The sequence below is a fragment of the Pongo abelii genome, chromosome 20 (assembly GCF_028885655.2).
Source record: "Pongo abelii isolate AG06213 chromosome 20, NHGRI_mPonAbe1-v2.0_pri, whole genome shotgun sequence".
Taxonomy (NCBI): domain Eukaryota; kingdom Metazoa; phylum Chordata; class Mammalia; order Primates; family Hominidae; genus Pongo; species Pongo abelii.
Window position 1 is genome coordinate 54,003,306 of NC_072005.2, and position 27,337 is coordinate 54,030,642.

Here is a 27,337-nt window from a genome sequence, read left to right on the forward strand (position 1 = left end):
GAGATTACAGGCATGAGCCACCATGCCCAGCTAATTTTTGTATTTTCAGTAGAGACGGGGTTTCTCCATGTTGGTCAGGCTGGTCTCCATCTCCCAACCTCAGGTTATCTGCTCGCCTCGGCTCCCAAAGTGCTGGGATTACAGGCATGAGCCACTGCGCCCAGGCTGTGAATGGTCATTATTTTTATACCAAATAAATATAGTAGCCACCAGTAAATTCATTAGTTAAAAAGAGTTTTCGGCTGGGCATGGTGGCTCACGCCTGTAATCCCAGCACTTTGGGAGGCCGAGGTGGGTGGATCATGAGGTCAGGAGATCGAGACCATCCTGGCTAACACGGTGAAACCCCGTCTCTACTAAAAACACACAAAATTAGCCGGGCATGGTGGCGGGCGCCTGTAGTCCCAGCTACTTGGGAGGCTGAGGGAGGAGAATCACTTGAACCTGGGAGGTGGAGGTTGCAGTGAGCCGAGATTGTGCCACTTCACTCCAGCCTGGGTGACAGAAATTCTGTCTAAAAAAAAAAAAAAAAAAGGTTTTCAAGGCCAGGTAAGGAGGTGGTTCATGCTTTCTAATCTCGGGAAGCTGAGGTGGAAGGATGGACTGAACCCAGAAGTTCGAGACTGGCCTGGGCAACATAGTAAGACCCCGTCTCTACAAAAAATTAAAAAATTGGCGAGGTGTGGTGGCACTACATGTGGTCTCAGCTACTTGGAAGGCTGAGGCGGGAGGATCACTTGAGCCTGGGAGGTGGAAGCTGCAGTGAGCTGTGGTGGTATCACTGCACTCCAGCCTGGATGACACAGCAAGACCCTGTCTCAAAAATTTTTTTTCCAAACTCCCATTTTAACAGACTGTTTCTGCCGGGTGCAGTGGCTCACGCCTGTATTCACAACACTTTCAGAGGCCAAGGAGGGCAGATCACTTGAGGTCAGGGGTTTGAGACCAGCCTGGACAACATGGTGAAAACCCGTCTCTACTAAAAATACAAAAATTAGCCTGGCATGGTGGCTGGCGCCTGTAGTCCCAGTTACTCGGGAGGCTGAGGCAGGAGAATTGCTTGAATCTGGGAGACAGAGGTTGCAATGAGCTGAGATCGTGCCACTGCACTCCAGCTTGGACGACAGAGCAAGACTCCATCTCAAGAATATCCCCCCAAAACAACAAAAAACCCCAGACTGCTTCCCTGAAATTCTTCTAAAGAAAATGCCTGACAGGAAATAACTTAAGGATATTGTGGGTTTTTATTGTTGTTACTTCGAGATGCAGTTGTATCTCTAGAGACACAGTGGGGTCAGATCAGAGATAGGGTTCATTCAGGGGCACCCTCAGAAATGGGAGAGTCCTCGGCTTCCACATACCTGTTGTGATGCTCCGTGGCCACCAGGGGGCAACAATACATCACTGTTCCAGCCCAGGGAGCAGCCAGCCAGACCTTGGTCCCGGGGTGTCCCAGGAGCCACCTAGACCAGCTGATTCCTTCCATAGAGGAGACCTCCAGGTGGGATGGGGGAGAGACACCCCACATTCAAGTGGGAGAAAAAAATGGAAAAGACACAGAGGCAACATTGTATTTCTTTCCACTTGTGTAATGTAATTTAAGCTAAAGCCGAAGCCAAACAGCTAGAAAATACAATTTTTTTTTTTGGAGACAGAGTCTTGCTCTGTTGCTCAGGCTGGAGTGCAGTGATAGGATCATAATGCACTGCAAGCTCTGCCTCCCAGGTTCACGCCATTCTCCTGCCTCAGCCTCCCAAGTAGCTGGGACTACAGGCGCCCGCCACCACGCCCGGCTAATTTTTGTATTTTTAGTAGAGACGGGATTTCACCATGTTGGCCAGGCTGGTCTCAAACTCCTGAGCTCAAGTGATCCACGTGCCTTGGCCTCTCAAAGTGCTGGGATCACAGGCATGAGCCACCTTACTTGGGCTTCTTGTGGTTTTAATTTATATTTCTCTAGAGGCAAATGATGCAAAACATCGTTTCATGTGCTGATTTGCCGTCCCTGTGTCCTCTTTCGTGAAATGTTTGTTCAAATCTTTTATTATTTTTTTTTTTAAAAAGATTATTTGTTTAATGCTGGGTTTTAGGAATTCTTTATGTATTCTAGAAACAAGTCCATTGCCAGATATGAGATTTACAAGTACTTCCTCTCAATCTCTGGTTTATCTTTTTGTTTTCTCATTTTGTTTTGAGATGGAGTCTCGCTCTGTTGCCCAGGCTGGAATGTAGTGGCACAATCTCGGCTCACTGCAACCTCCGCCACCATATCTGGCTTTAATTTTTGTATTTTTAGTAGAGATGGGGTTTTACCATGTTGGCCAGACTGGTCTTAACTCCTGAGCTCAAGTGATCCACCTACCTCGGCCTCCCAAAGTGCTGGGATTACAGGCATGAGCCACCGCACCTAGCCTATCTTTTCATTCTCTTTATAGGTTCTTTGGTTCTTTTGCGGAACAAGACTTTAGTTTTTTTATTTTTTATTTTTGAGACAGAGTCTCCCTCTGTGGCCCAGGCTGGAGTGCAATGGTATGATCTCAGCTCACTGCAACCTCCATCTCCCAGGTTCAAGCAATTCTCATGCCTCAGCCTCCCGAGTAGCTGGGATTACAGGCATGTGCCATCATGCCCAGCTAATTTTTGTATTTTTAGTAGAGACAGGGTTTCATTATGTTTGCCAGGCTGGTCTCAAACTCCTGACCTCAAGTTATCTGCCCTCCTTGGCTTCCCAAAGTGCTGGGATTACAGGTGTGAGCCACCGCACCTGGCCTTATGTAAGTTTTAAAAGCCTCCATAAACACCATTTATTGTATATGGTTTAACAACACAGAGTAAGAGGATAAAATTAGATTGGGAATTATACTCCTTAAGATCAGAGTAATAATAAATTGTGGAGATACATGTGATGAAAAGAAATGGAAACTTAACTGCTCCTGTAATTTTATTTCTTATTTTTATTACTAATTTTTGCTCTAAAATCTGTCACTGTAGCTATTTCTTATTTTTATTAAAAAATGTTTAGACATCCTTTTAGGTAGTACGTACATTATTCCTGTAGCATTCTGTAAACTGGAAATATTGCAAACATTTAAAAAAGTCTGGGATCCCATGACTCAGCTCACCGCAACCTTTGCATCCCTGGGCTTTGAACCCTGGTTCTCTGAACCCTAGTCACTTCTTTTTTTTGAGATGGTCTTGCTCTGTCGCCCAGGCTGGAGTGCAGTGGCATGATCTTGGCTCATTGCAACCTCCGCCTCCTGAGTTCAAGCGATTCTCCTGCCTCAGCCTCCCGAGTAGCTGGGACTATAGGCGTGCACCACCACACCCGGCTAATTTTTGAATTTTTAGTAGAGACAAGGTTTCATCATGTTGGCCAGGATGGTCTCGATCTCCTGACCCCGTGATCCTCCCCCACCCCCTGACCTCCCAAAGTGCTGGGATTACAGGCATGAACCAACGCGCCCGGCTAATTCTTTTTGTTTTTTGTATTTTTAGTAGAGATGGGGTTTCACCGTGTTAGCCAGGATGGTCTCAATCTCCTGACCTCGTGATCCGCCCATCTCAGTCTCCCATATTGCTGGGATTACAGGCATGAGCCACCGTGCCTGGCCAACCCTGATAACTTTTAACAAGGAAGGGATCAGAGATGCAGAGGTTTGATATTTAAGGTTTCAGGATAAAATAGTAAGTCTTATGCAATGACCCCCAGTCAGGTACATGTACAAGGACAGGAGAACCAATGTCATTCTCCATATAAGACCCAGGGTGTTTTGGATGTTATTCCCATGGGAACAGCTCTCGAGGAAGATCTGCCATCTTCTCTTGGAACAGTTTATCAAAGGCTTCAGCTTGGGCCACTGTGAGGTGATTTTTCCAGTCCCCAGATACACCTGGGAACATGAAGCAGAAACTCAGGTCAGATCACACATCTCCTTGGCCTGTCCCCACCAGGCACCTGACATGGACATTGTAGCTAACATAGCAGAACGGCCGATGGTTCGTGGTGGGCCTTTATCCTGTCTGGTCACATAGTTATTCACCTAGCTGGAAACAATTTCCTATCTTCTCCTCTCTCCCATCCATCCTGTGTACAATTCCTCAGCAATGTATATCATCTGATATGTCCAGAATCGAGTCATGTCTCACCACCTCTGTTTCTACAACATTGACTCAAGCCAACATCATTTTTCACCTGGATTATTAGAGTACACTTGTAACTGGTCTCTGCTTTTTTTTTTTTTTTTTTTGTGGAGACAGAGTCTTGCTCTATCCCCCAGGCTGGAGTGCAGTAGAGTGATCTCGGCTCACTGCAACCTCCGCCTCCCGAGTTCAAGCAGTTCTCGTGCCTCAGCCTCCCGAATAGCTGGGATTACAGGCGCCTGCCACCACGCCTGGCTAATTTTTGTATTTTTAGTAGAGATGGGGTTTTGCCATGTTGGCCAGGCTGGTCTCGAACTTCTGACCTCAGGTGATCCGCCCGCCTTGGCCTCCCAAAGTGCTGGTATTACAGGCGTGAGCCACCGCGCCCGGCCTGGTCTCTGCTTTCATAAGTTCTCTTTCATAAGTTAGTCTCAGCATGGCAGCCCTCACGATCCCAGATCATGCCACTTCTCTGCTCAGATTCTCCGAGGACTCTCGGTTTCACTCAAGTACAAGTGCTGGAGGCGCTTACAGGGCTCCAGGTGATCCAGCCCCTGTGGCTTCTCTGAGTTCATCCCCTAAAACTACCCTCTCCATCGCTCTACTCACATGGGGACTTCTGATTCTACCTCAAACATAGCAGGCATCCCCACTCCTCAGACTGTTGGCGTCCCATGCTCCTTCTCCTTGGAACGCTGCTCTCTCAGATTGGCCCATGACTTGCCTATTTGCCTCTTTCAAGTCTTTGTTCCAATTCAAGTTTCTCAGCGAGGTTCTCTCTCACCACCGAATTTCGAGGTCACTCCCCATCCTTGCTGTATTTCACCTCATAACACATATCATGTAGGACAGGTTCTGTGTATTTTCTTTCTGTGGTGTATGTGTATGGTATGTATCCCTAATATAGATAAGTTATAAAATGGATTTTTTCACCCCATGCAATAGACATTTCCATTCATCTTGGCACCTTACAGTGTGTGATAGCAAAGTCTCTCTTCTCTCCCTTTTCCAGGTGAGGCATTCCTTCACACATTTCTTCATCCAGGACAGATCTCTCTCTCTTTTTTTTTTTTTTGAGACGGAGTCTTGCTCTGTCGCCGAGGCTGGAGTGCAGTGGCACAATCTTGGCTCACTGCAAGCTCCGCCTCCTGGGTTCACACCATTCTCCTGCCTCAGCCTCCCGAGTAGCTGGGACCACAGGCGCCCACCACCACGCCCAGCTAATTTTTTGTATTTTTAGTAGAGATGGGGTTTCATCGTGTTAGGACGGTCTCGATCTCCTGACCTCGTGATCCGCCCGCCTCGGCTTCCCAAAGTGTTGGGATTACAGGCATGAGCCACCGCACCCGGCCCATCCAGGACAGATCTCTATGCTAACTCACCAGTGGGGCAGCCGCACTGTGGCCATCCCCAACCCCGTCCTTGTCCTCGTTTCTCAGGTGAATCACAGCTTGTAGGTATAGCAAGGGTTGCTAGTTAACTTGCTCACTGTTTGTAGAATGGATAATGCTCATGTCACATTTTGAGGAAAGAGAATCTGAATGACCTCGCGTAAGTCAGATAACCTTCCCAGGCGGAACCAATTTTCCCCACGCGCCTACAGCCCACATCAGTACCACAAGAAGAGGCTTCCTGATGAGGCCACGGGAGAAGTGTTCTGGGTGATGAGCAATTAAAGCTGATAAATTGGCTGGGTGCCGTGGCTCATGCCTGTAATCCCAGCACTTTCGGAGGCTGAGGTGGGCGGATCACAATGTCAGGAGATCGAGACCAGCCTAGCTAAGATGGTGAAACCCCGTCTTTACTAAAGATACAAAAATTAGCTGGGCGTGGTGGTGTGTGCCTGTAATCCCAGCTACTCGGGAGGCTGAGGCAGAAGAATCACTTGAATCCTGGAGGCGGACGTTGCAGTGAGCTGAGATCGCACCACTGCACTCCAGCCTGGGCGACAGAGCAAGACTCCATCTCGGGGGGAAAAAAAAGCTCTCTTTCATCTCAACTGTTAGCGCCCAGTTGTGACCATAGGCATGCGTGCCGTGTATTCTGGTATATTTGGAAACCAAAGGATTTTCTTTTACCTTTTCTCAGAAGTTGTGCTTTGTCCACTACATAATCAACACTCAGGAGGGAATAATTGGACATCTCGTTTTCTTTCATGCTCTGGAAGGAGCTGTTCTTGAGAACTAAGTTCAGTTCTTCGGGTTCTAACGTCTTTCCCAGGAATTGACAGATCTTCTCTACAGTTCTTCTTGTGTCCTGAAAAAGAAAAATCAAGAGAGAGGATACGAAAGAGAAAGACAAGGCTGGGCGCGGTGGTTCATGCCTGTAATCCCAGCACTCTGGGAGGCTGAGGTGGTTGGATCACTTGAGGTCAAGAGTTTGAGACTAGCCTGGCCAACATGGTGAAACTCCATCTCTACTAAAAATACAAAAATTGGCAGGGCGTGGTGGTGGGCGCCGGTAATCCCAGCTACTTGGGAGGCTGAGGGAGGAGAATCGCTTGAACCCAGGAGGTGGAGGATGCAGTGAGCTGAGATCACGCCACTGCACTCCAGCCTGGTGACAGAGTGAGACCTTGTCAACAACAACAAAAAAAGACAATAGAAAAAAGTAAGATGAGAAGGAGGGAACTGCAGAATGAGGAGGAGGGGGAGGAAGAAGAGAGGAACAACATGCAGATACGAGAAGGGATTGAGTTGAATGCAATTAGGAGAAAGAAAGAAAAAAGGTAAAGAAGAGAGGGCATGAAGTATGTAAAAGACGCAAGGATGGGTTGGGCACCATGGCTCCTGCCTATAATTCCAGCACTTTGGGAGGCTGAGGCAGGCGGATCACTTGAGTCCGGGAGTTTTAGACCAGCCTGGGCAATATAGTGAGACCCTGTCTCTACAAAAAATACAAAAATTAGCAAGGCATGGTGGCGCACAGCTGTGGTACCAGCTACTTGGGAGGCTGAGATGGGAGGATCACCTGAACCCAGGAAGTTGAGGCTGCAGTGAGCTGTGATTGCACCACTGTACTCCAGCCTGGGCATTGGAGTGAGACCCTATCTCAAAAACAAAACAAAGCAAAACAAAACAAAACCAACCAGAACACCACAAAAGATGCAAGGATCCTCGTGGATTTTTCTGTGTGGTAGAGTTTAGGACAACTTAACAGTGAAACACAGAGTCTCAGTTTTCCTAAGAGACGTTTAGAGAGGCTTCTAGACAGTAATCAGGGTTAGCAAGGAGAGGTTCAGGGAGAATCTGATGGAGATTGAAGGGCTTGATTTCAAATCCTGGCTGTACTGTCAGATAGTACCGTTTCCCATAACTAGATTTGAATAACACACAGAGTTTTACAATATCTTCTTATATTTCATCTCAATAATTAGGACTAGGTACATGATCCTGGGAGATTAAGAAAATAGATTTTTATTTTTAAAATTTTATTTCTGTATTTATTTAGAGACAAGATCTCCCTCTGTCGCCCAGGCTGGAGTGCAGTGGCGTGATCTCAGCTCACTGCAACCTCCGCCTCCCAGGCTCAAGCAATTCTCCTGTCTCAATCTCCCGAGTAGCTGGGGTTACAGGCGTGAGCCACCACTCCCGGCTAATTTACATATTTTTAGTAGAGAGGGAGTATCACCATGTTGGCCAAGCTGGGCTCCAACTCCCGAGCTCAGGTGATTTGCCCGCCTCAGCCTCCCAAAGTGCTGGGATTATGGACGTGAACCACCGCACCTGGCCAACAAAATGAATTATTGTAACCAGAAGGACTTTGCTTTGAATCATAGGCCTTACTCTTAGATCTATAATGCTTTAATTTTTTTCTCTATTTCATAAACCTTGGTTATCTAATAAGAAGATGTACAACTGTGGAAATAACTAAAATAAGTTCATTGTGTGATCCGAAAGGAAGATCTCAGGAAGGTATGGGATCATGTATCTGAGGTAGCCAACCAAACTTGTTACAAAGGGCTTCTTAATAGAAATGAAATTCATTCCAGCTTGGCTAACGTGGTGAAACCCCATCTGTACCAAAGATACAAAAATTAGCCGGGTGTTGTGGTGCATGCCTGTAATCCCAGCTACTTGGGAGGCTGAGGCACGAGAATCACTTGAACCAGAGAGGTGGAGATTGCAATGAACTGAGATTGTGCCACTGTACTCCAGCCTGGGTGACAGAGCAAGACTCTGTCTAAAAAAAAAAAAAAAAGATGGCCGGGCGCGGTGGCTCATGCCTGTAATCCTAGCACTTTGGGAGGCCTGCGGGCGGATTGCCTGAGCTCAGGAGTTCGAGACCAGCCTGGGCAACACGGTGAAACCCTGTCTCTACTAAAACTACAAAAAAAATTAGCTGGGCATGGCGGTGTGCATCTGTAGTCCCAGCTACTCAGGAGGCTGAGGCAGGAGAATCGCTTGAACCCGAGAGGCGGAGGTTGCAGTGAGCCGAGATCGTGCCACTGCACTCCAGCCTGGGCAACAGAGCGAGACTCCACCTCTTAAAAAAAAAAAAAAGAAATTCATGTTCAGGCCATAGGCCATAGAGCATTGGACAGGATGAGCCAGAGGAAGGTGTTGGGACATGATGTTTCCCAGGTGGAACAAAATCCAATGTTGGTGTTATTTTCTCTTTTCTGTTAGATATCACTAATGGGTCAAGTTCTTTTTTTTTTTTTTTGAGATGGAGTCTTGCTCTGTCGCCCAGGCTGGAGTGCAGTGGCACCATCTTGGCTCACTGCAACCTCCGCTTCCTGGGTTCAAGCGATTCTCCTGCCTCAGCCTCCTGAGTAGCTGGGACTACAGGTGCACAACACCACGCCCGGCTAATTTTTTATATTTTTGGTAGAGATGGGGTTTCACCATGTTGCCCAGGCTGGTCTCGAACTCCTGACCTCAAGTGATCCCCCTACCTCAGCCTCCCAAAGTGCTGGGATTACAGGTGTGAGCCACCGTGCCCAGCCTTCTTTTTCTTTCTTTTTTTTTTTGAGACAGGGTCTCATTCTGTCACCCAGCCTAGAGTGCAGTGGTGTGATCTCGGCTCACTGCAACCTCTTCCTCCTGGGTTCAAGTGATTCTCCTACCTCAGCCTCCCAAGTAGCTGGGACTACAGGTGCCTGCCACCATGCCCGGCTATTTTTTTGTATTTTTAGTAGAGATGGGGTCTTGCTATGTTGGCCAGGCTGGTCTCGAACTCCTGGACTCAAGCAATCCACCTTCCTTGGCCTACCCAGTGCTGGGATTACAGGCATGAGCCACTGAGCTTGGCCTCAAGTTGTTCTTTCAATACTCGCTGGTTCTGAGTATCATCTGACAGCTTTTCCTCTCTGTCACTATTCACTCCAGTACTTGGATCTCAGAATAGTGAGATAAATTGATTATATGCCTTCATTTCTGTTCATACCAGCCAAGCTGAGATGTCAGACACTCGGAACCATCTCGGGAACTAAGCCACTTCTACCCAGTCCCATCCTCTTTTCCAGCGCCTTTTCAATGCTTGGTTATCAGCAGCACCATAGGTCTCGCCTAGAGAAATTTTTACATACACCAGTGCTAGCAGGAGACATCACACTCTGCCTCAATGCATGGAATATGCTCCTTATTTTTATTTATAGAGCCAGAGTCTTGCTCTGCTGCCCCAGGCTGGAGTGCAGTGGTGCGATCATAGCTCACTGCAGCCTCGAATTCATGGGCTCAAGCAATTCCCCTGGCCTCGGCTTCCCGAGTAGCTGGAATTAGAGGTGTGCACCCTCCACATCTGGCTAATTTTTTTTTTTTCCTTTGTAGACTGGAGTCTTGCTGTTTTGTAGACTGGAGTCTTGCTGGTCTCAAACTCCTGGCCTCAAGTGATTCTCCCACCTTGGTCTTCCAAAGTGCTGGGATTACAAGTGTGAGCCACTGCACCCGGTGCCAAAAAAGCTCTCTAGTTTTTTTTTTTTGAGACAGAGTCGTGCTCTGTTGCCCAGGCTAGAGTGCAGTGGCATGATCTCGGCATATTGACTCACTGCAAACTCCACCTCCCAGGTTCAAGCGATTCTCCTGCCTCAGCCTCCTGAGTAGCTGGGATTACAGGCGCTCGCCACTGCACCCGACTAATTTTTGTATTTGTAGTAGAGATGAGGTTTTATCATCTTGTCCAGGCTGGCCTTGAACTCCTGACCTTGTGATCCACCCATCTTGGCCTCCCAAAGTGCTGGGATTACAGGCGTGAGCCAATGTGCCTGGCTTAGATGTTTTAAGATAAAATAAGGAGCATGAAGCTTGGGCAAGGGTCAACCAGAAACAGGGCAATGAAGACCAGGGAGTTAATCCCACTCTTTGTGATTCTTCACCAGGCTCCACTTTAACTGAGAGGGTGGAATGAAGACACAGCGGGATGGAGGGAATTTAAGGAAAGTAAGGATGGTGGTGAGAGGGTGTGCACTGACTCTAAAAATGATGGGATTACCTGTTTCAGCTCCTCATAACTCAGTAACAGGAAGTTCTTCTCCTCTCTCCTGGGCATCCAACCGTGAATGTGGTCAAACCATGACCCATATGCCACTGCATGGGGTGGCAGAAAAAGTGATAGGTTACAAATTTTATGAGAGCAGGCATCCAATCTATTATGTTCACCCCCACCGCCTCCCCACTGGCTTGTTAACGTATGATTGACAAATAAAACTTGAATGAAACTTGGTCAAAGTGGACCAACAAATGGTATATATTTACAGTGTATAACAGATGTTTTGATATATGCATACACTATGGAATGACAGTGTATTCATCAGTTTTCACACTGCTATGAAGAACTGCCCAAGACTGGGTAATTCACAAAGAAAAGTGGTCTAATTGACTCACAGTTCAGCGTGGCTGGGGGAGCCTCAGGAAACTTACAATCATGGAGGAAGGGGAAGCAAGGCAACTTCCTCACAAGGCGGCAGGAGGGAGAAGTGAGTGCCAGCAGGGGAAATGCCAGACACTTATAATACCATCAGATCTCAGATGTGGCACGTATACACCATGGAATACTATGCAGCCATGAAAAATGATGAGTTCATATCTTTGTAGGGACATGGATGAAGCCGGAAACCATCATTCTGAGCAAACTATCGCAAGGACAGAAAACCAAATACCGCATATTCTCACTCATAGATGAGAATTGAACAATGAGAACACTTGGACACAGGGCGGGGAACATCACACACTGGGGCCTGTCAGGGGGTGGGGGGAGGGGGGAGGGATAGCATTAGGAGATATACCTAATGTAAATGACGAGTTAATGGGTGCAGCACACCAACATGGCACATGTATACATATGTAACAAACCTGCACGTTGTGTACATGTACCCTAGAACTTGAAGTACAATAATAAAAAAAAATTAAAAAAAAACCTAGGCCGGGTGAGGTGGCTCACACCTGTAATCCCAGCACTTTGGGAGGCCGAGGCGGGCGGATCACGAGGTCAGGAGATTGAGACCATCCTGGCTAACACACTGAAACGCTGTCTCTACTAAAAACACAAAAAAATTAGCTGGCGTGATGGCGGGCACCTGTAGTCCTAGCTACTCGGGAGGCTGAGGTGGGAGAATGGCGTGAATCTGGGAGGCGGAGCTTGCAGTGAGCTGAGATCGCGCCACTGCACTCCAGACTGGGTGACAGAGCAAGACACTGTCTCAAAAAAAAAAAAAAAAAAAAAACCTAAAGCTCTAATAAATAAATAAATAAAATCATCAGATCTGGTGAAAACTCACTCACTGTCATGAGAACAGCACGGGGGAAACCACTACTATGATCCAATCACTTCCCACCAGGTCCCTCCTACAACACGTGGGGATTACGGGGATTACAATTGGAGATGAGATTTGGGTGGGGACACAAAGCCTAACCATATCAGACAGAATCAAGCTAATTAACATATTCATTTCCTCATATACTTACCATTTTTTGTCGGGGCGGTGAGAACATTTAAGATGGTCTCTCTTAGCAATTGTCAAGTATGGAATACATTATTATTATTATTATTGTTGACACAGAGTTTCACTCTGTCACCCAGGCTGTAGTGCCATGGAGCGATCTCGGCTGGCTGCAACCTCTGCCTCCTAGATTCAAGCGATTCTCCTGCCTTAGCCTTCCAAGTAGCTGAGACTACAGGCACATGCCACCACACTCGGCTAATTTTTTGTATTTTTAGTAGAGATGGGGCTTTGCCATGTTGGCCAGGCTGGTCTTGAACTCCTGACCTCAGGTGACCCACCTGCCTCGGCCTCACAAAGTGCTGAGACCAGAATGAAGATATTAATCAAGATGGTAGGACTTAATTAATAATTAGAGATAGGAAAGTGGTGAGGGGCCTAGGGGAGTGGGATGGGAAAAGAGGATGCTTATGAAATATTAGACTCATGCTAGCCTTTGCGTGAGGGGTGGAGTAAGATAAACCCCACGCAGTTAAGAAAGGTGTTCAAATGTTTTTTTTGAGATGGAGTTTTGATTTTGTTGCCCAGGCTGGGGTGCAGTGGCGTGATCTTGGCTCACTGTCACCTCCGCCTCCCGGGTTCAAGCGATTCTCGTGCCTCAGCCTCCTGAGTAGCTGGGATTACAGGCACCCACCATCACGCCCAGCTAATTTTTTGTATTTTTAGTAGAGACAGTTTCATTATGTTGGCCAGGCTGGTCTCGAACTCCTGACCTCAGGTGATCCACCTGCCTTGGCCTCCCAAACTGCTGGGATTATAGGCATGAGCCACCATGCCCGGCTAATTTTTTGTATTTTTAGTAGAGACAGGGTTTCATTATGTTGGCCAGGTTGGTCTTGAACTCCTGACCTCAGGTGATCCACCCGCCTCGGCCTCCCAAAGTGTTGGGATTACAGGTGTGAGCCACCGCACCCGGCCAGAAAGGTGTTCAAATTTGAGTGTACTGAATTAGACGCATTGGTGGCTCTCTCTAATGGAGGTATCTGTAGCTGGTGTATTGCTGAGAGACACATCACAGCTGAGATAGAGGCTCATAGAGTTTTGAGATCAATTGCAAAATGGAAAGTACTGAAAAAGCCCAGAAATTCTGCATAACTAAATGTATAGCGATCCTAGAGTCATGCAAACAGTTCTGAGACAGATAGAAACAGAATATTAAGGGGGTTTTGGAAAGAGGCATCAGAAAAAAATGGCGGAAGGTCAGGATTGTGTTGTCCCGGAAGCCAGTGAAAAGCTAACTTCCAGAAATCTACACATTAGGAGAGTAGAGCAGAATATAAGTTTCCTGTGCTAGTGTTGGAGGCTCTAGAGACTCAGAAAGTAGCTAGGATGGTTTATCATGGGGCAAGCTGAGGGGCCGGCTAGAGTTCTGCTGCTATGCGGCAGAGTAAGCGAACTTAGCAGGTTTGGCCTCCAGGGGTGGTGGAGCCTTTCAACCCATGGGTTGGTGAGAGGTAGAGATGTGAGGCTGGGTGTCAAATGAGGTCGGATAGAAGACTCCAAGCACCCCCATATTTTGCAAAACACTCACCAGTTCCTTGACAAAACCATTCAAAATATTGTTCCCATGACTTTGGTTTCTTAATAAACTTCATGTGTTTCCAGAAAAAATAACCAGACACCAAAACATCTCTGGGATTTCTCATGAGATAAATCACCTTAAATGGAAAAATGGGAAAATGAAAAATCAGTACAGTCAATCCTCACTCTTTTTGATCTTCACAAAAATGGAGAAAAAGCCAATTCCCGGATAATGCCTAATAATGTCAATGGATTCTTTTAACAAATTACTTACTGCATTCACTAATCAAATTTAACGTGCCTATGAAGTAGTCACTGCACTAGGAATATATCAATGGAAGAAGGAAGCATCGTTCCTTCCCTCTGGGATATTACAGTCTGCTCACAATGGGAAGAACATGGAAGGTTTCCAAAGGTGAGTGATGTATATTTGTGTACTGTGGTTTAAAGATCATTAACAAGAGAAGGAATTCATAAATTAAGCTACATTCATAGATATATAGCAATATTATCCATATACAACGCCCAAGATCATGGATAAATTTCAGAGACACTACTTTGTCCTTTGGGCCAGGCATGGTGGCTCATGCCTGTAATCCCAGCACTTTGGGAGGCCGAATCACTAGAGGTCAGGAGTTCGAGACCAGCCTGGCCAACATAGTGAAACCCTGTGTCTACTAAAAATACAAAAATTAGCCAGGCATGGTGGCGCACACCTCTAGTCCCAGCTACTCAGGAAGCTGAAGCAGGAGAATCACTTGAACCTGGGGAGGCGGAGGTTGCAGTGAGCCGAGATCGCACCAATGCAATCCAGCCTGGGTGACAGAATGAGACTCTGTCTCAAAAAAAAAAAAAAAAAAAAAAAAAAAAAAAAAATTCACACACCAATAAACACCTTTCAGGAAAGTACGATTCTAGAAGCAGTCTGAACCATGCAAGGTCCTGGATATGCCTTGTCCCTCTCATGATCACCCCTCAGCCCCATGGGAGATGCGTGTGGCTGCTGATATCAACACATATTTACACACAGTAAGACGAAGTGGGTACAGAGCCCAGTCATGGCACCGGGGCAGTCACCCTGGATACAGGCATTGATTGATGAACATGCTGCTTCCCATAGGAACACCTCTGTGTCTTTTACGTGGCAGGAGGCATTTGTTGAATTCAGATTGGCTAATTGTTTTTTAGGGCAACCAAAGGCGGTTATCTAGTATATAATATGCCTATACATTCTGATTGGGCTTAAAACCTGGTTTTCTAAGATTCTGGCTTATTGTTTCACCCTATCCCTGGTTTAAATCTGGCTGGGGTAATCTGTAGAATGGTCTATACCCTTGAACTCAAGGACAGTTCTGGGAGCAGCCACATAGGTGTCACCTAATACGGAATCTCAGGTCTCAACAGCACAGACCTGTTGAAGGAGAATGCATTTCAGCAAGATCTCCAGATGACTTTTAGGCACATCAGTGTTTGAAAGGCATTGATCAAACGCGTCTTAACCATTATGCACTGACCTTGGCCTTGGAACTGAAGAAAGACTTGGGGAATAACTGGATGGGGAGGTGGGAGGAGAAGAAACGTGGACCCTCCTTTTCACTGAGTGCTTTATACCCAATCTCACTCTCTACCCAGGGTGATCGCTCCCAGATGGGCACAGATTGGATCCACTTGGGATCCCCTTTGGAGTGAATCAGGCAGAGAATCTCAGCCAACCAGTTTGTTCCTGGAAAAAGAAGGGAAAATATATATATAATGTACCATCTCAGCCAGACATGGTGGCTCACGCCTGTAATCCCAGCATCTTGGGAGGCCGAGGCAGGTGATCATGAGGTCAGGGGTTCAAGACTAGCCTGGCCAAGATGGTGAAACCCCGTCTCTACTAAAAATACAAAAATTAGCCAGGTGTAGTGGTGGGTGCCTGTAATCCCAGCTGCTTGGGAGGCTGAGGCAGAGAATTGCTTGAACCTGGGAGGCGGAGGTTGCAGTGAGCCAAGATTGTGCCATGGCACTCCAGCCTGGGCAACAGAGTGAGACTCAGTCTCAAAAAAACACACACACAAAAAAAACAACAACAAAAAAAGTACCATCTCAACCTTAATTTTTTTATTATTTATTTATTTATTTATTTTGAGACAGAGTCTTGCTCTGTCGCCCAGGCTGGAGTGCAGTGGCATGATCTTGGCTCACTGCCACCTCCATCTCCTGGGTTCAAGTGATTCTCTTGGTCAGCCTCCCAAGTAGCTGGAACTACAGACGTGCGCCACAGCGCCTGGCTAATTTTTATATTTTTAGTAGAGACGGGGTTTTGCCATGTTGGTCAGGCTGGTCTCGAACTCCTGACCTCAGGCAATCCATCTGCCTTGACCTCCCAAAGTGCTGGGATTACAGGTATGAGCCACCACGCCCAGCCTGTCAACCACTTTTAAGCCTACAGTTTCGTAATGTTAAGTGTTAAGTATATTCCCAGTGATGCTCAACCAATCTCCAGAGGATTTTTGTGTTGCAAAACTGAAACTCTATGCAGAGCCAGCACCAACTCCCCATTTACCCTTCTCTTCAGCCCCTGGCAGCCACCGCTGTACTTTCTGTTTCTATGGACTTGAGGACTCCAGGTACCTTATGTAAGTGGAATCACACAGTATTTGTATTTTTGTGACTGGCTTATTTCATTTAGCGTAATGTCCTTGATGTTAACGCTGTTGTATCATGCATCAGAATTTTCTTCCTTCTCAAGGATGAATAACATTCCATTATATCTATATACCACGTTTTGTTTATTCACTCACCTGTCAGTGGATATCTGGGTTGCTTCTATCTTTTGGCTATTTGCTGAAATCCCTCTTATTACGTTCCCATTGCTCTTGGCCTCTCAGGGCCATGCCACTTCCAATGTCTTCAGCCTCAATCCTCACCCCATCCGCAGTGCTCTTACCACCCTCCACCCACAGCCCCACTCCCAGAGACATATGATCCTTATCTTTCAGCCCCTTGAGATTGCCTGGCTCTTTTGTGGTTCCTGGCCATTGCACTGATGATTCTCCTATCTGAAAATAACCCTCCCCACCGAGTAATTTCATACTCATTCTTTCCATTTCCATTTAAATGCTATTTCTTCTTTCAGGACATCACTGGTCATCCTCAGCCATCCTCCCTCCCACTGCCACCAAACAAACACCTGAATTTGCCTTGGGATTCATTCCTGTAGATTCTCCTAATACCTTAGATTACCCCTGTGAACACTCATCCTACTGTGTAATTTCCTGACTAAATCCTTTTCTCTGATTGTCAATGGTATTAGGCATTCCTCTCTTCCCCTTAAAGCATTGTACACTGTCTGACATAAAGGAAGAACTCCAATCGTGCACTGAATGGACAGGAACACAACCACAGCCTTTCTCAGTTCACGGTTCTGCCTCCTTACCTGATTTGGGGTAAGTCAATATTATTACATCTTCATCCGTTATCACGAACTCATCACGTACTTTTCTTAAGATTTCGGATGTGTAACCCATAGTAGGGAAAGCTATGCCTTCAAACCATAAGAAATCGTCCGACATGATGATGACCTCTTCCTGCGTGGTGTTAGGGTTTCAACTGTAGCCACCGCTGGAGGCTGTGGCAGCTACCGGCAGATCAGCTTTTACAGCAAGGATAAAACGATCTTTAACCTTGTCCCAGCATGTCACATGTTTGTTGTAAAGTTTACTTGCTGATAAAGAGAGGTATAGTGTGACTCATACTCAAAAGATTGAAGATATTGAGCAATCATGAACTTATCTAGAGACCATTTTAGGGGTCATCTGATCTTGCGTTCAAAAGATCAAATAACAAACAAGAGGACAAATTTTTTTTTTTATAATATGGGTGAATTTATTTCTTAAGGTTTGAGTGCAAACTTAAAAACAAGAACAAAGCTTTTCATCAAGAATAAACACAAAATCTAAATAATCCTGCAATCGTGCATTTTAATAGAAAGTACAAATATGAATACATTATAATTTGTAACCGCATTTAAAAATTAAAATATTTCTCTCCAAATCCAAAAGACCACACAATCTTTATTTGTTCTCATCTTGTTACCTTATAAACATTTGTCATACGCTATCAGGAAAATATAGGCAAGAATTACTAATCAGTTATTCATGATCAAAGAAACATTATTCTCCCTGAGACTTTTTGAATCATTTATCTGTATTTCTGAAATATGACACAATTATACCTCCACTCTGGAGAAAAAAAGAGTTAAGTACAAATATCAGCAATGTACATATTGTAGTAAATTTTTAAAGTACAACTTTAGTTGATGGCTGACGTGTATGTAATAATTGTGAACAATTTAAACAGGTATAAAAATGTGAGATGAAAATCTTTAGGCTCAAATACTTGAAAAGTCACTATGAATATGGAAAGATTTGTTTACATAAACATGTAACGGAAAATCAAGAGGTAGTGGCATCTCCCTGTTTCCTTAACAATATTTGGATTTTCACAAAGAATTGGCAGCACCCAACCTTAAGTGTTAATTATGTTTTTTTCTTTTTTGAAATGGAGTCTCGCTCTGTCACCCAGGCTGGAGTGCAGTGGCGTGATCTCGGCTCACTGCAAGCTCTGCCTACTGGGTTCACACCATTCTCCTGCCTCAGCCTCCAGAGTAGCTGGGACTACAGGCGCCTGCCACCACGCCCAGCTCATTTTTTGTATTTTTAGTAGAGACGGGGTTTCACCGTGTTAGCCAGGATGTTCTCGATCTCCTGACCTCGTGATCCGCCACGCCCAGCCTAATTATGTGTTTCTAAAGGACCTATACAACAGATCAGTTGGCAGTGTTCTAGCTTTAGGGAGATGGGGGTAGATTGGGGGTGCAAATATCTGAGATAAGATAATGCATGCACTCACACATTTAAAATCACCATTCTAGATGGGAAAAAAAAATCACATATTGGAAAAGTCCAAGAAACTCATTCTTAAGGGATAAACAGCAGGGCAGGAGCAAAAGCTGAATAGAAGTCTACTTGATAATAATGGTTTTTCACTCTTCAAAGGCAAGTTGGGAAGAATGAGAATACTCACATACACATAACTTCAGGGAAAACGTGCCTAGAATGTTACCTTGCAAAACACTGAACAGAAATCTTTACAAAAACCTTCATTCTTGGGCTGGGTGCGGCACGGTGGCTCACGCCGGTAATCCCAGCACTTTGGGAGGCTGAGGCGGGCGGATCACGAGGTCAAGAGATCGAGACCATCCTGACTAACGCGGTGAAACCCGGTCTCTACTAAAAACACAAAAAATTAGCTGGGTATGGTGGCAGGCGCCTGTAGTCCCAGCTACTCGGGAGGCTGAGGCAGGAGAATGGCGTGAACCCGGGAGGTGGAGCTTGCAGTGAGCTGAGATCTCGCCACTGTACTCCAGCCTGGGCGACAGAGCGAGACTCCATCTCAAAAAAAAAAAAAGGAAAGAAAAAAAGCCTTCATTCTTGTTTATAATATTTGATTTTTCCCTTATTACCACCCTATACATCGCATTTAAGTATTTTCTTTATAAATATTTTAGAGCAAAAAGAATTTGTTTTGTGGCAATGGTTGCCCACATCTGTACAAAACAACCTAAGCAACATATATATATATACAAAATGATTAAGAAAAAGTGCAAAGAATAACAGTATTAAGAATTTTTGCATTTTATAGTAACTATGGTTCAAGTGTGAATATCTATCAGGGATATATAATCCCAGGTTTTATTGTTTTTATTTTATTTATTTATTTTTTTGAGATGGAATCTTGCTCTTGTCACCCAGGTTAAAGTGCAATGGCATAATCTTGGCTCACTGCAACCTCCACCTGCTGGGTCCAAGCGATTCTCTTGCCTCAGCCTCCTGAGTAGCTGGGATTACAGGCGCCCGCCACCACGCCTGGCTAAATTTTGTACTTTTAGTAGACACGGGGTTTCGCCATATTGGCCAGACTGGTCTCAAACTCCTGACCTCGTGATCCACCCGCCTTGGCCTCCAAAAGTGCTGGGATTACAGGTGTGAGCTACTGTGCCCAGCCAATCCCAGGACTTAATTAAAGATTCAAAAACAAACCACACTCCAAATTACTGCACAAACATCGGTCCCTTATCAAGCAAGTCTGCCCTTCTCCCAAATCTAGTATTTCCAGTTTCTAAACTCTTCCCAAACAGGAAAAAAAAATGTTTTTTAATACGCTTCATTTTTTAGGGCACTTTTAGACTTACAGAAAAATTGCAAAGAGAGTACAGAGAGTTCCCATAGTCCATACTTAATTTGGATTTCCTTAGTTTTTATCTCATGCCCGTGTTTTTTTTTTTTTTTTTTTGATAGAGTTCTCTCTTTGTTGCCCAGGCTGAAGTGTGGTGGCATGATCTTGGCTCACTGTCTCATGCCCTTTTTTTGCTCCAAAATCCCATCCTGTATAGTACATGACATACACTCATCCTGCCTCCTTGGGCTCCTCTTGGCTGTGACAGTTGTTGCTCAGACTTTCCTCATTTTTTTTTTTTTTTGAGATGGAGTCTTGCTCTGTTGCCCAGGCTGCAGTGCAGGGCACAATCTTGGCTCACTGCAACCTCTGCCTCCCCAGTTCAAGTGATTCTCCTGCCTCAGCCTCACGAGTAGCTGGGATTACAGGCACGTGCCACCACACCCAGCTAATTTTTGCATTTTTAGTAGGAACGGGGTTTCACCATGTTGGCCAGGCTGGTCTCGAACTCCTGACCTCAGGTGATCCGCCCACTTTGACCTCCCAAAGTACTGGGATTATAGGTGCGAGCCACCGCGCCCGGCCGACTTTCCTCATTTTTGATGACTTTGATGGTTTTGAAGAACACTGGTCAGGCATTTTGTACAATGTTCCTCCTTTGGGATTTATTGCATGTTTTCTCATCCAACAAATGGGTTCATGGGTTTTGGAGAGGAAGGTCACAGAGGTAAAATACCATGGTCATCACACCATATCAAGGGGACTTATTAGCAACATGATCTGGCACTAATGATGTTGACTTTGGTCACCAGAGGTCACTTGACTTTTCTCCCTCTTCCCTTTCTATGTGGCCATATTTTAAGCATAAACTCTAGGCCTGAATATATTAGTGAGATAACATTATATGAACTCCAAATGAGGGACAGTCTGCAAAATGACGGGCCTGTAGTTTTTAAATTGTGAATTTTTTTTTTTTTTTGAAATGGAGTCTTGTGCTCAGTTGCCCAGGCTGGAGTGCAGTGGCACGATCTCAGCTCACTGCAAGCTCTGCCTCCTGGGTTCACGCCAGTCTCCTGCCTCAGCCTCCCGAGTAGCTGGGACTACAGGTGCCAGCCACCACGCCCGGCTAATTTTGTGTATTTTTTTAGTAGAGACGGGGTTTCACCATGTTAGCCAGGATGGTCTCAATCTCCTGACCTCGTGATCCGCCCGCCTCAGCCCCCCAAGTGCTGGGATTACGGGCGTGAACCACCGTGTCTGGCCTAAATTGTGAAATTGTTATGAGGAAAAACACAAGTTGAGTACGTATATGTTCCACATTAAAGGAACATGTAAACCAAATATAACGTGAACCCTAGACCACACATATACAAACATGTTATAACTTTATTATTGGGAAATTTGGCCAAATTTGAATATGCAACATAGACTTAGTTAACAAGACTGTATCACTGCTGGATTCCCTGATTTTTGTACTTTTACTGAGGTTATACAGGATATATCCTCGTCCTTAGACAATATACACTGGAGTTTTGAGAAATAAAGAAAATGAGTATCTGCAACTTACTCTTAAATGGTTAGGGAAAAAATTAATATTATATATGAGAGAGAAAGAGAGATGATCTAGCAAATGTTTGCAAAATATTACAATTGGGCTGGGTGCAGTGGCTCACGCCTGTAACCCCAACACTTTGGGAGGCTGAGGCGGGTGGATCATCTGAGGTCAGGAGTTCAAGACCAGCCTGGCCAACAAGGTGAAACCCTGTCTCTACTAAAAATACAAAAATTAGCTGAGTGTGGTGGCGGGCGCCTGTAATCCCAGCTACTTGGGAGGCTGAGGCAGGAGAATTGCTTGAACCCGGGAGGCGGAGTTTGCAACAAGCCGAGATTGCACCACTGCACTCCAGCCCGGGTGACAGAGTGAGACTCCATCTCAAAAAAAAAAAAAAAAGGAAAAAAAATTACAATTGGTCAGTGTGTGACTTGCATACAAGAATCTTTTGCTATTTTTTGTTTGTTTTTGGTAAGACATCTTTAAGTTTGAAGATATTTTAATGTAAAAGTAAATAACAGGTATCCTGTAATCATAACAAGCTGGAAGGAAATTGAGAAACTCTAGACTGTATCCTCTTTGAGTAAGAAGGTCAAGAACTTGTTTTTGCCACACAGTTGGAGGGTGGATTTATATTCAACTATAACTGGACTACAGGACCCAGTCTTGTTTTCTATATGGCCATTAACACACTGGGCATTCATTATGTACTTTCAGTGTTAGGGACTGAGTTAAGAAAATTCTCATATTGACCACACTGAAAATCCTAATAAGCACGATTATTTCCTTGGTCCAGCTCTTTTATTTCCCAGTGGAGGGTTCTGAGAGCTCAGAGGGCCCATGGCTTCACATGTTCAAACAGCAAGCCAGAGGGAGGGTGCCCACTGAATGCGTGGCCTCCGGATGCTAGGAGGACTTATAGAACCATCTAGTTTCCACCATTTCCCCGTGGGCTTCCCTAAGCTAAAACGAATATCATCTAATGAATGCTCTAGCCCCCAAATTTGAAGGTAGCAATGTTTGAATTAGAATATTCGATGGTCAGCCTGGCGCGGCGGCTCACACCTGTAATCCCAGCACTTTGGAAGACTGAGGTAGGCGGATCACTTGATGTCAGGAGTTCGAGACCAGCCTGGCCAACATGGCGAAACCCTATCTCTATTAAAAATACAAAAAAATTAGCTGGGTGTGGTGGTGGGCGCCTGTAATCCCAGCTACTTGGGAGGCTGAGACGGGAGAATCGCTTGAACCCCGGAAGCAGAAGTTGCAGTGAGCCAAGATCATGTCACTGCACTCCAGCCTGAGCGACAGAGCATGACTCTGTCTCAAAAATAAATAAAAGAATATTTGATGATCAAGAAAACATTTACCATCCCTTTTACCCATCAGTCCCGGGCTGGGTGAATAGACTGAGCACTTGTGTGTCACACCTTGCGCTGATAATCCATAAATCTGAGTCTCACTCATTTGTTGACCTTTTTGTACGTTTAGGGGAGAAAGATGAAACAGGCTACATCTAATGTTATCTCTCAGAGATGAGCGGAATTTCGCCAGCAAAGACCTGAGGTTGCACATGTGCTCTATCTAAGCAGATAGAATGATCTCTACAACAGGATCAAATGGTTAAACTTTATCAAATAGTTAAGGGTTTCACTACCTTTGGTTCATTCCTCAATATTACCAAATAACTCTAGATAGTGATAATAATTATGACACAGTGAATGAACAATAATTATCGAGAGCTACCTTGTGTCAATAACATTCTGAACCCTCTGTACTTGATGACAGTTAACCCAGGTGACACCGAGTTCATGCTCTGTACAGGACTATAGCATTTACAGATACGCCAGGGGTTGTGCTTGTGAAGCATTTACAGATACACCAGGGGCTGTGCTCGCTGCTGGACTACAATCCTTCGTATTGATGCTCAAGTTCATCCTCTGTCCTGGATTACAGCTATACTTGTTCTCCACTAGGAAAGCTAATTTAGTACCTGTATAAAGTTGCACAGTTAGTATTTTACTAAGTTGTGATTTATATCCTATAATGTAGCTTTTTTTTTTTGAGACAGAGTCTTGCTCTGTCACCCAGGCTAGAGTGCAGCGGCACGATCTCAGCTCACTGCCATCTCCGCCTCTTGGGTTCAAGTGATTCTCCTGCCTCAGCCTCCAGAGTAGCTGGGCACCTGCCACCATGCCTGGCTAGCCTGGCTAATTTTTGTATTTTTAGCACTGACAGGGTTTTACCATGTTGGCCAGGCAGGTCTCGAACTCCTGGCCTCAGGTGATCCACCTGCCTCGGCTGCCCAAAGTGCTGGGATTACAGGCGTGAGCCACTGTGCCCGACCCCAAATACTTTTAAATTAAACAACATATATCTTAATAACCCATGGGTCAAAGAAGTAATTAGAAATTAAGAAGGGTTTTTAGCTGAATAAAAATGAAAACACAACATATCAACATTTGTGAAACACAGACAAATTTTAGAGATAATACTTTAGCTTTAAATACTTACATCTTTTTTTTTTAACTTTTTTATTTATTTATTTATTTATTTATTTATTTATTTATTTATTTTTGAGACAGAGTCTCGCTCGGTAGCCCAGGCTAGAGTGCAGTGGCGCCATCTTGGCTCACTGCAAGCTCTGCCTCCTGGGTTCACACCATTCTGCCTCAGCCTCCCGAGTAGCTGGGACCACAGGTACACACCACCACGCCCGGCTAATTTTTTGTATTTTTAGTAGAGACGGGGTTTCACTATGTTAGCCAGGATGGTCTCGATCTCCTGACCTCGTGATCCGCCCGCCTCAGCCTCCCGAAGTGCTGGGATTACAGGCATGTGCCACCACGCCCGGCCTATTATTTATTTTATTTTATTTTGAGATGGAGTCTCACTCTGTTGCCCAGGCTGGAGTGCAGTGGTGCAATCTCAGCTCACTGCAACTTCCACCTCTCTGGTTCAAGTGAACCTCTTGCCTCAGCCTCCTAAGCAGCTGGGATTACAAAGGTGCACCACCATGCCCAGCTAATTTTTGTACTTTTAGTAGAGATGGGGTTTCACCATGTTGGCCAGGCAGGTCTTGAACTCCTGATCTCAGGTGATCCGCCTGCCTTGACCTCCCAAAGAATTACAGGCATGAGCCACCATGCCTGGCCATACTTATATCTTTTCAAAAAAGACAAAGGATATTATTATTTGACAGAAAAGGGAAATAAAAGGGCCATTAAACCATACAATTGGTTATTAATCATACCTGTAATCAGGGAAATACAAATCAAAATCACAGTAACGCATGTAGGTTGTCACTTCTTATATGCTGGAAGAAAAAAATGGGACGATACTACCTGTTGGTCGGGCTGTTCGAATTTGGTGGATCTGTTCATTTGCATGGTGGTATTGGAGGAGAGTTTCAGAAAGTAACTGGAGTTGAAACTTGCAGAGATATATGTCCTTGGAGACATTTTCATACATGCACAAGGAAACTCGAAAAAAAAATGTGTATTTCAACATTGCAACTGTGAAAAATGGGAAACCAGTTGAATTTGGGGATGAATGATTAAAACACAGGATAAGTTATAGAATATGTGGAATATGACACTATAGTTGAATGAATGAATGAATGAATGAATGAATGAATGGGACTTACATCTGTCAGCCTGCACACACTCAGCACAGAATGTTAGAGGAACAGGCAGATTCCTAATTATGAAGAGATGGTGCTCAGGCCATGTTCACAGGCACAGAGCAGTGGGGAGCGGTGCCATGATCGTAAACACCACGGGCTGGAAGTTGCAGAACAATTTCACCTCTGGAAAGGGGAGCTGAGCAACAGACTCAGGAAAGACTTTAGAAGAAGCCTCAATTGTGTCTTGACTTTCTCACTGGATTCTTTATCTGAAGACACAGGGCAAAATGATAGCCTTAAAGAGTTTTGTTGACATGCTTTTCTTTTCTTTTTTTTTTTTTGAGACAGAGTCTCACTCTGTTGTTCAGGCTGGAGTGCAATGGCGTGATCTCGGCTCACTGCAATCTCTGCCTTCCAGGTTCAAGTGATTCTCCTGCCTCAGCCTCCTGAGTAGCTGGGATTACAGGTAGGCACCACCATACCTGGCTAATTTTTGTATCTTTAGTAGAGATGGGGTTTTGCCATATTGGCCAAGCTGGTCTCAAACCCCTGACCTCAAGTGATCTACTCGCCTCAGCCTCCCAAAGTGCTGGGATTACAGGCCTGAGCCACCGTGCCCAGCCTGTTTACATGCTTTTCTATATGTGTGAGACATTTCATAATAAGATGAATAGATAAAACCTAAACATGGCGCCACATGGAACTGGCAGATTGGCTGGGATGAGCTCCTGAGATCTTATCTCCGGCATCTGGTTTGGGTTCTTTCCATGTCTGGCAGTAATCTCTGGAGCTGGAAGAAAATCACTTCAACTGTGGCCCAGAGTGAGGCCTCTGAGGAGCTTACCTGGGAGAAGATGTCAATGTCTCCCCAGGGCTGGGATCAGGGCTGTGGATAGTGAGAGAGGAGGTAGGAAGAAAGTGGTCAGACGGGCAGTTAGGGTGAGTCCTTGGTAAAACTCCTTCAAACGAAGAACAGCCTGAAAATCCAGCTGCAGGCCCCAGATAAGAAAGAGCTCACACCAGCAAAATTTCTTCAAATCAAGAACAGCCTGAATATCAAGCTACAAGCCCTAGATAAGAAACAGCCCGCGTCCTTGAATGGAAATGCCTACTCTGTGAGCCTAGATGAACAAATTCCACTCCTTTTTTGGACACATTTGCCTCCCTTTGATGCATGTTTGTCTCATTTCACATGCTTCCTCCGGATTGATCCTTACCTTTCACCTATTTTACATATACTTATCTTTCTGTGATTGGCCGTGGGCAAAATCCTCGTTTGCATAAGTGTAACATCACTCCAGCCCCTAATCGGTTGCAGGCCAAGCCTTCACCTCAGCCTCTAATTGGCTCTTTTCACTGTTGCGTGTCTTTCTGAGTGGCCCACAGACCAGTCAGCACACTCCTCCCACTTCCCAGTCCATAAAACCACTGAACTTAGCCCTGCAGCCAGCAACTCTTTGTCAGGTCCCCTCTCCTTGTTGAGAGGTTTTCTGTCACTTTCGCTTGATAAATCCCACTCTGCCCTACTCAGTCTCCAGTGTCGACGTTTCTTATTCTTCTTGGTTGTGGGACAAGAACCTGGAGCTTGCCGGTGGTGGGAGTGAAAGAGCTACAACACTCCGTCCCACTCACTGCAGTGAAAAAGCTGCAACAGGGCTGGGTGTAGTGGCTCACACCTGTAATCCCAGCACTTTGGGAGGCTGAGGTGGGTGGATCACAAGGTCAAGGGATTGAGACCACCCTGGCCAACATGGTGAAACCTGGTCTCTACTGAAAATACAAAAATTAGCTGGGCGTGGTGGCACACACCTGTAGTCCCAGCTACTTGGGAGGCTGAGGTAGGAGAATCGCTTGAATCTGGGAGGCAGAGGTTGCAGTGAGCCAAGATCACGCCACTGCACTCCAGCCTGGTGACAGAGCGAGACTCTGTCAAAAAAAAAAAAAAAAGGCTGCAACAATAGGAGGTGCTGAAAACCAGTCACTGTCTCCAGCACCGGGCAAGGGTAATTTTGGAACAGAGAAAAGGTTCTTACATTTTCTTAGTGATAATCCACCTGTTTCAAGAATTAGAAAGCAGGGTTTACTACTCCATGGTTCTCCGACCATCTGAAAGATGCTCTGCAGCTTAGAGGGTTGCTGCATTCATTTCCCAGCGAGGCTGTCACAAAGACTCACCAACGAGGTGGCTCAAAACAATGGAAATTTGTTCTCTTACAGTTCTGGAGGCCAGATGTCTGATATCAAGGTGTCACCAGGGCTGTGCTCTCTCTGAAGACTGGAGGGGAGGATCTGTTTCATGCTGACAATCCTTGGTGTTCCTTGGCTTGTAGATGGGTCA

At 45.4% G+C, this 27,337-nt stretch overlaps 1 protein-coding gene across 1 annotated transcript; it reads right to left on the minus strand.

Annotated features, from left to right (window-relative positions):
- Positions 1–2,790: 2,790 nt before the first annotated feature.
- Positions 2,791–17,215, minus strand: SULT2A1 (sulfotransferase family 2A member 1). The gene is made up of 6 exons (XM_024237305.3): positions 17,022–17,215; positions 15,115–15,323; positions 13,611–13,737; positions 10,573–10,667; positions 6,219–6,396; positions 2,791–3,890 (listed from the first exon to the last, which is right to left on the minus strand). The coding sequence occupies exons 1-6, from the start codon at positions 17,155–17,157 to the stop codon at positions 3,778–3,780; spliced, it is 858 nt and encodes a 285-aa protein (XP_024093073.3). The 5' UTR covers positions 17,158–17,215; the 3' UTR covers positions 2,791–3,777.
- Between the last annotated feature and the right edge of the window lie 10,122 nt (positions 17,216–27,337).

Excerpts from the sequence above, each read along its gene's own strand:
- SULT2A1 (XM_024237305.3), bottom strand. The coding sequence starts at position 17,157 with ATGTCGGACGATTTCTTATGGTTTGAAGGCATAGCTTTCCCTACTATG. Across the intron at positions 13,738-15,114 it reads TCTTCAGTTCCAAGGCCAAG|GTGATTTATCTCATGAGAAA; the intron begins GTCAGTGCATAA and ends TTTCCATTTAAG. Across the intron at positions 3,891-6,218 it reads AGCACAACTTCTGAGAAAAG|GTGTATCTGGGGACTGGAAA; the intron begins GTAAAAGAAAAT and ends TCATGTTCCCAG.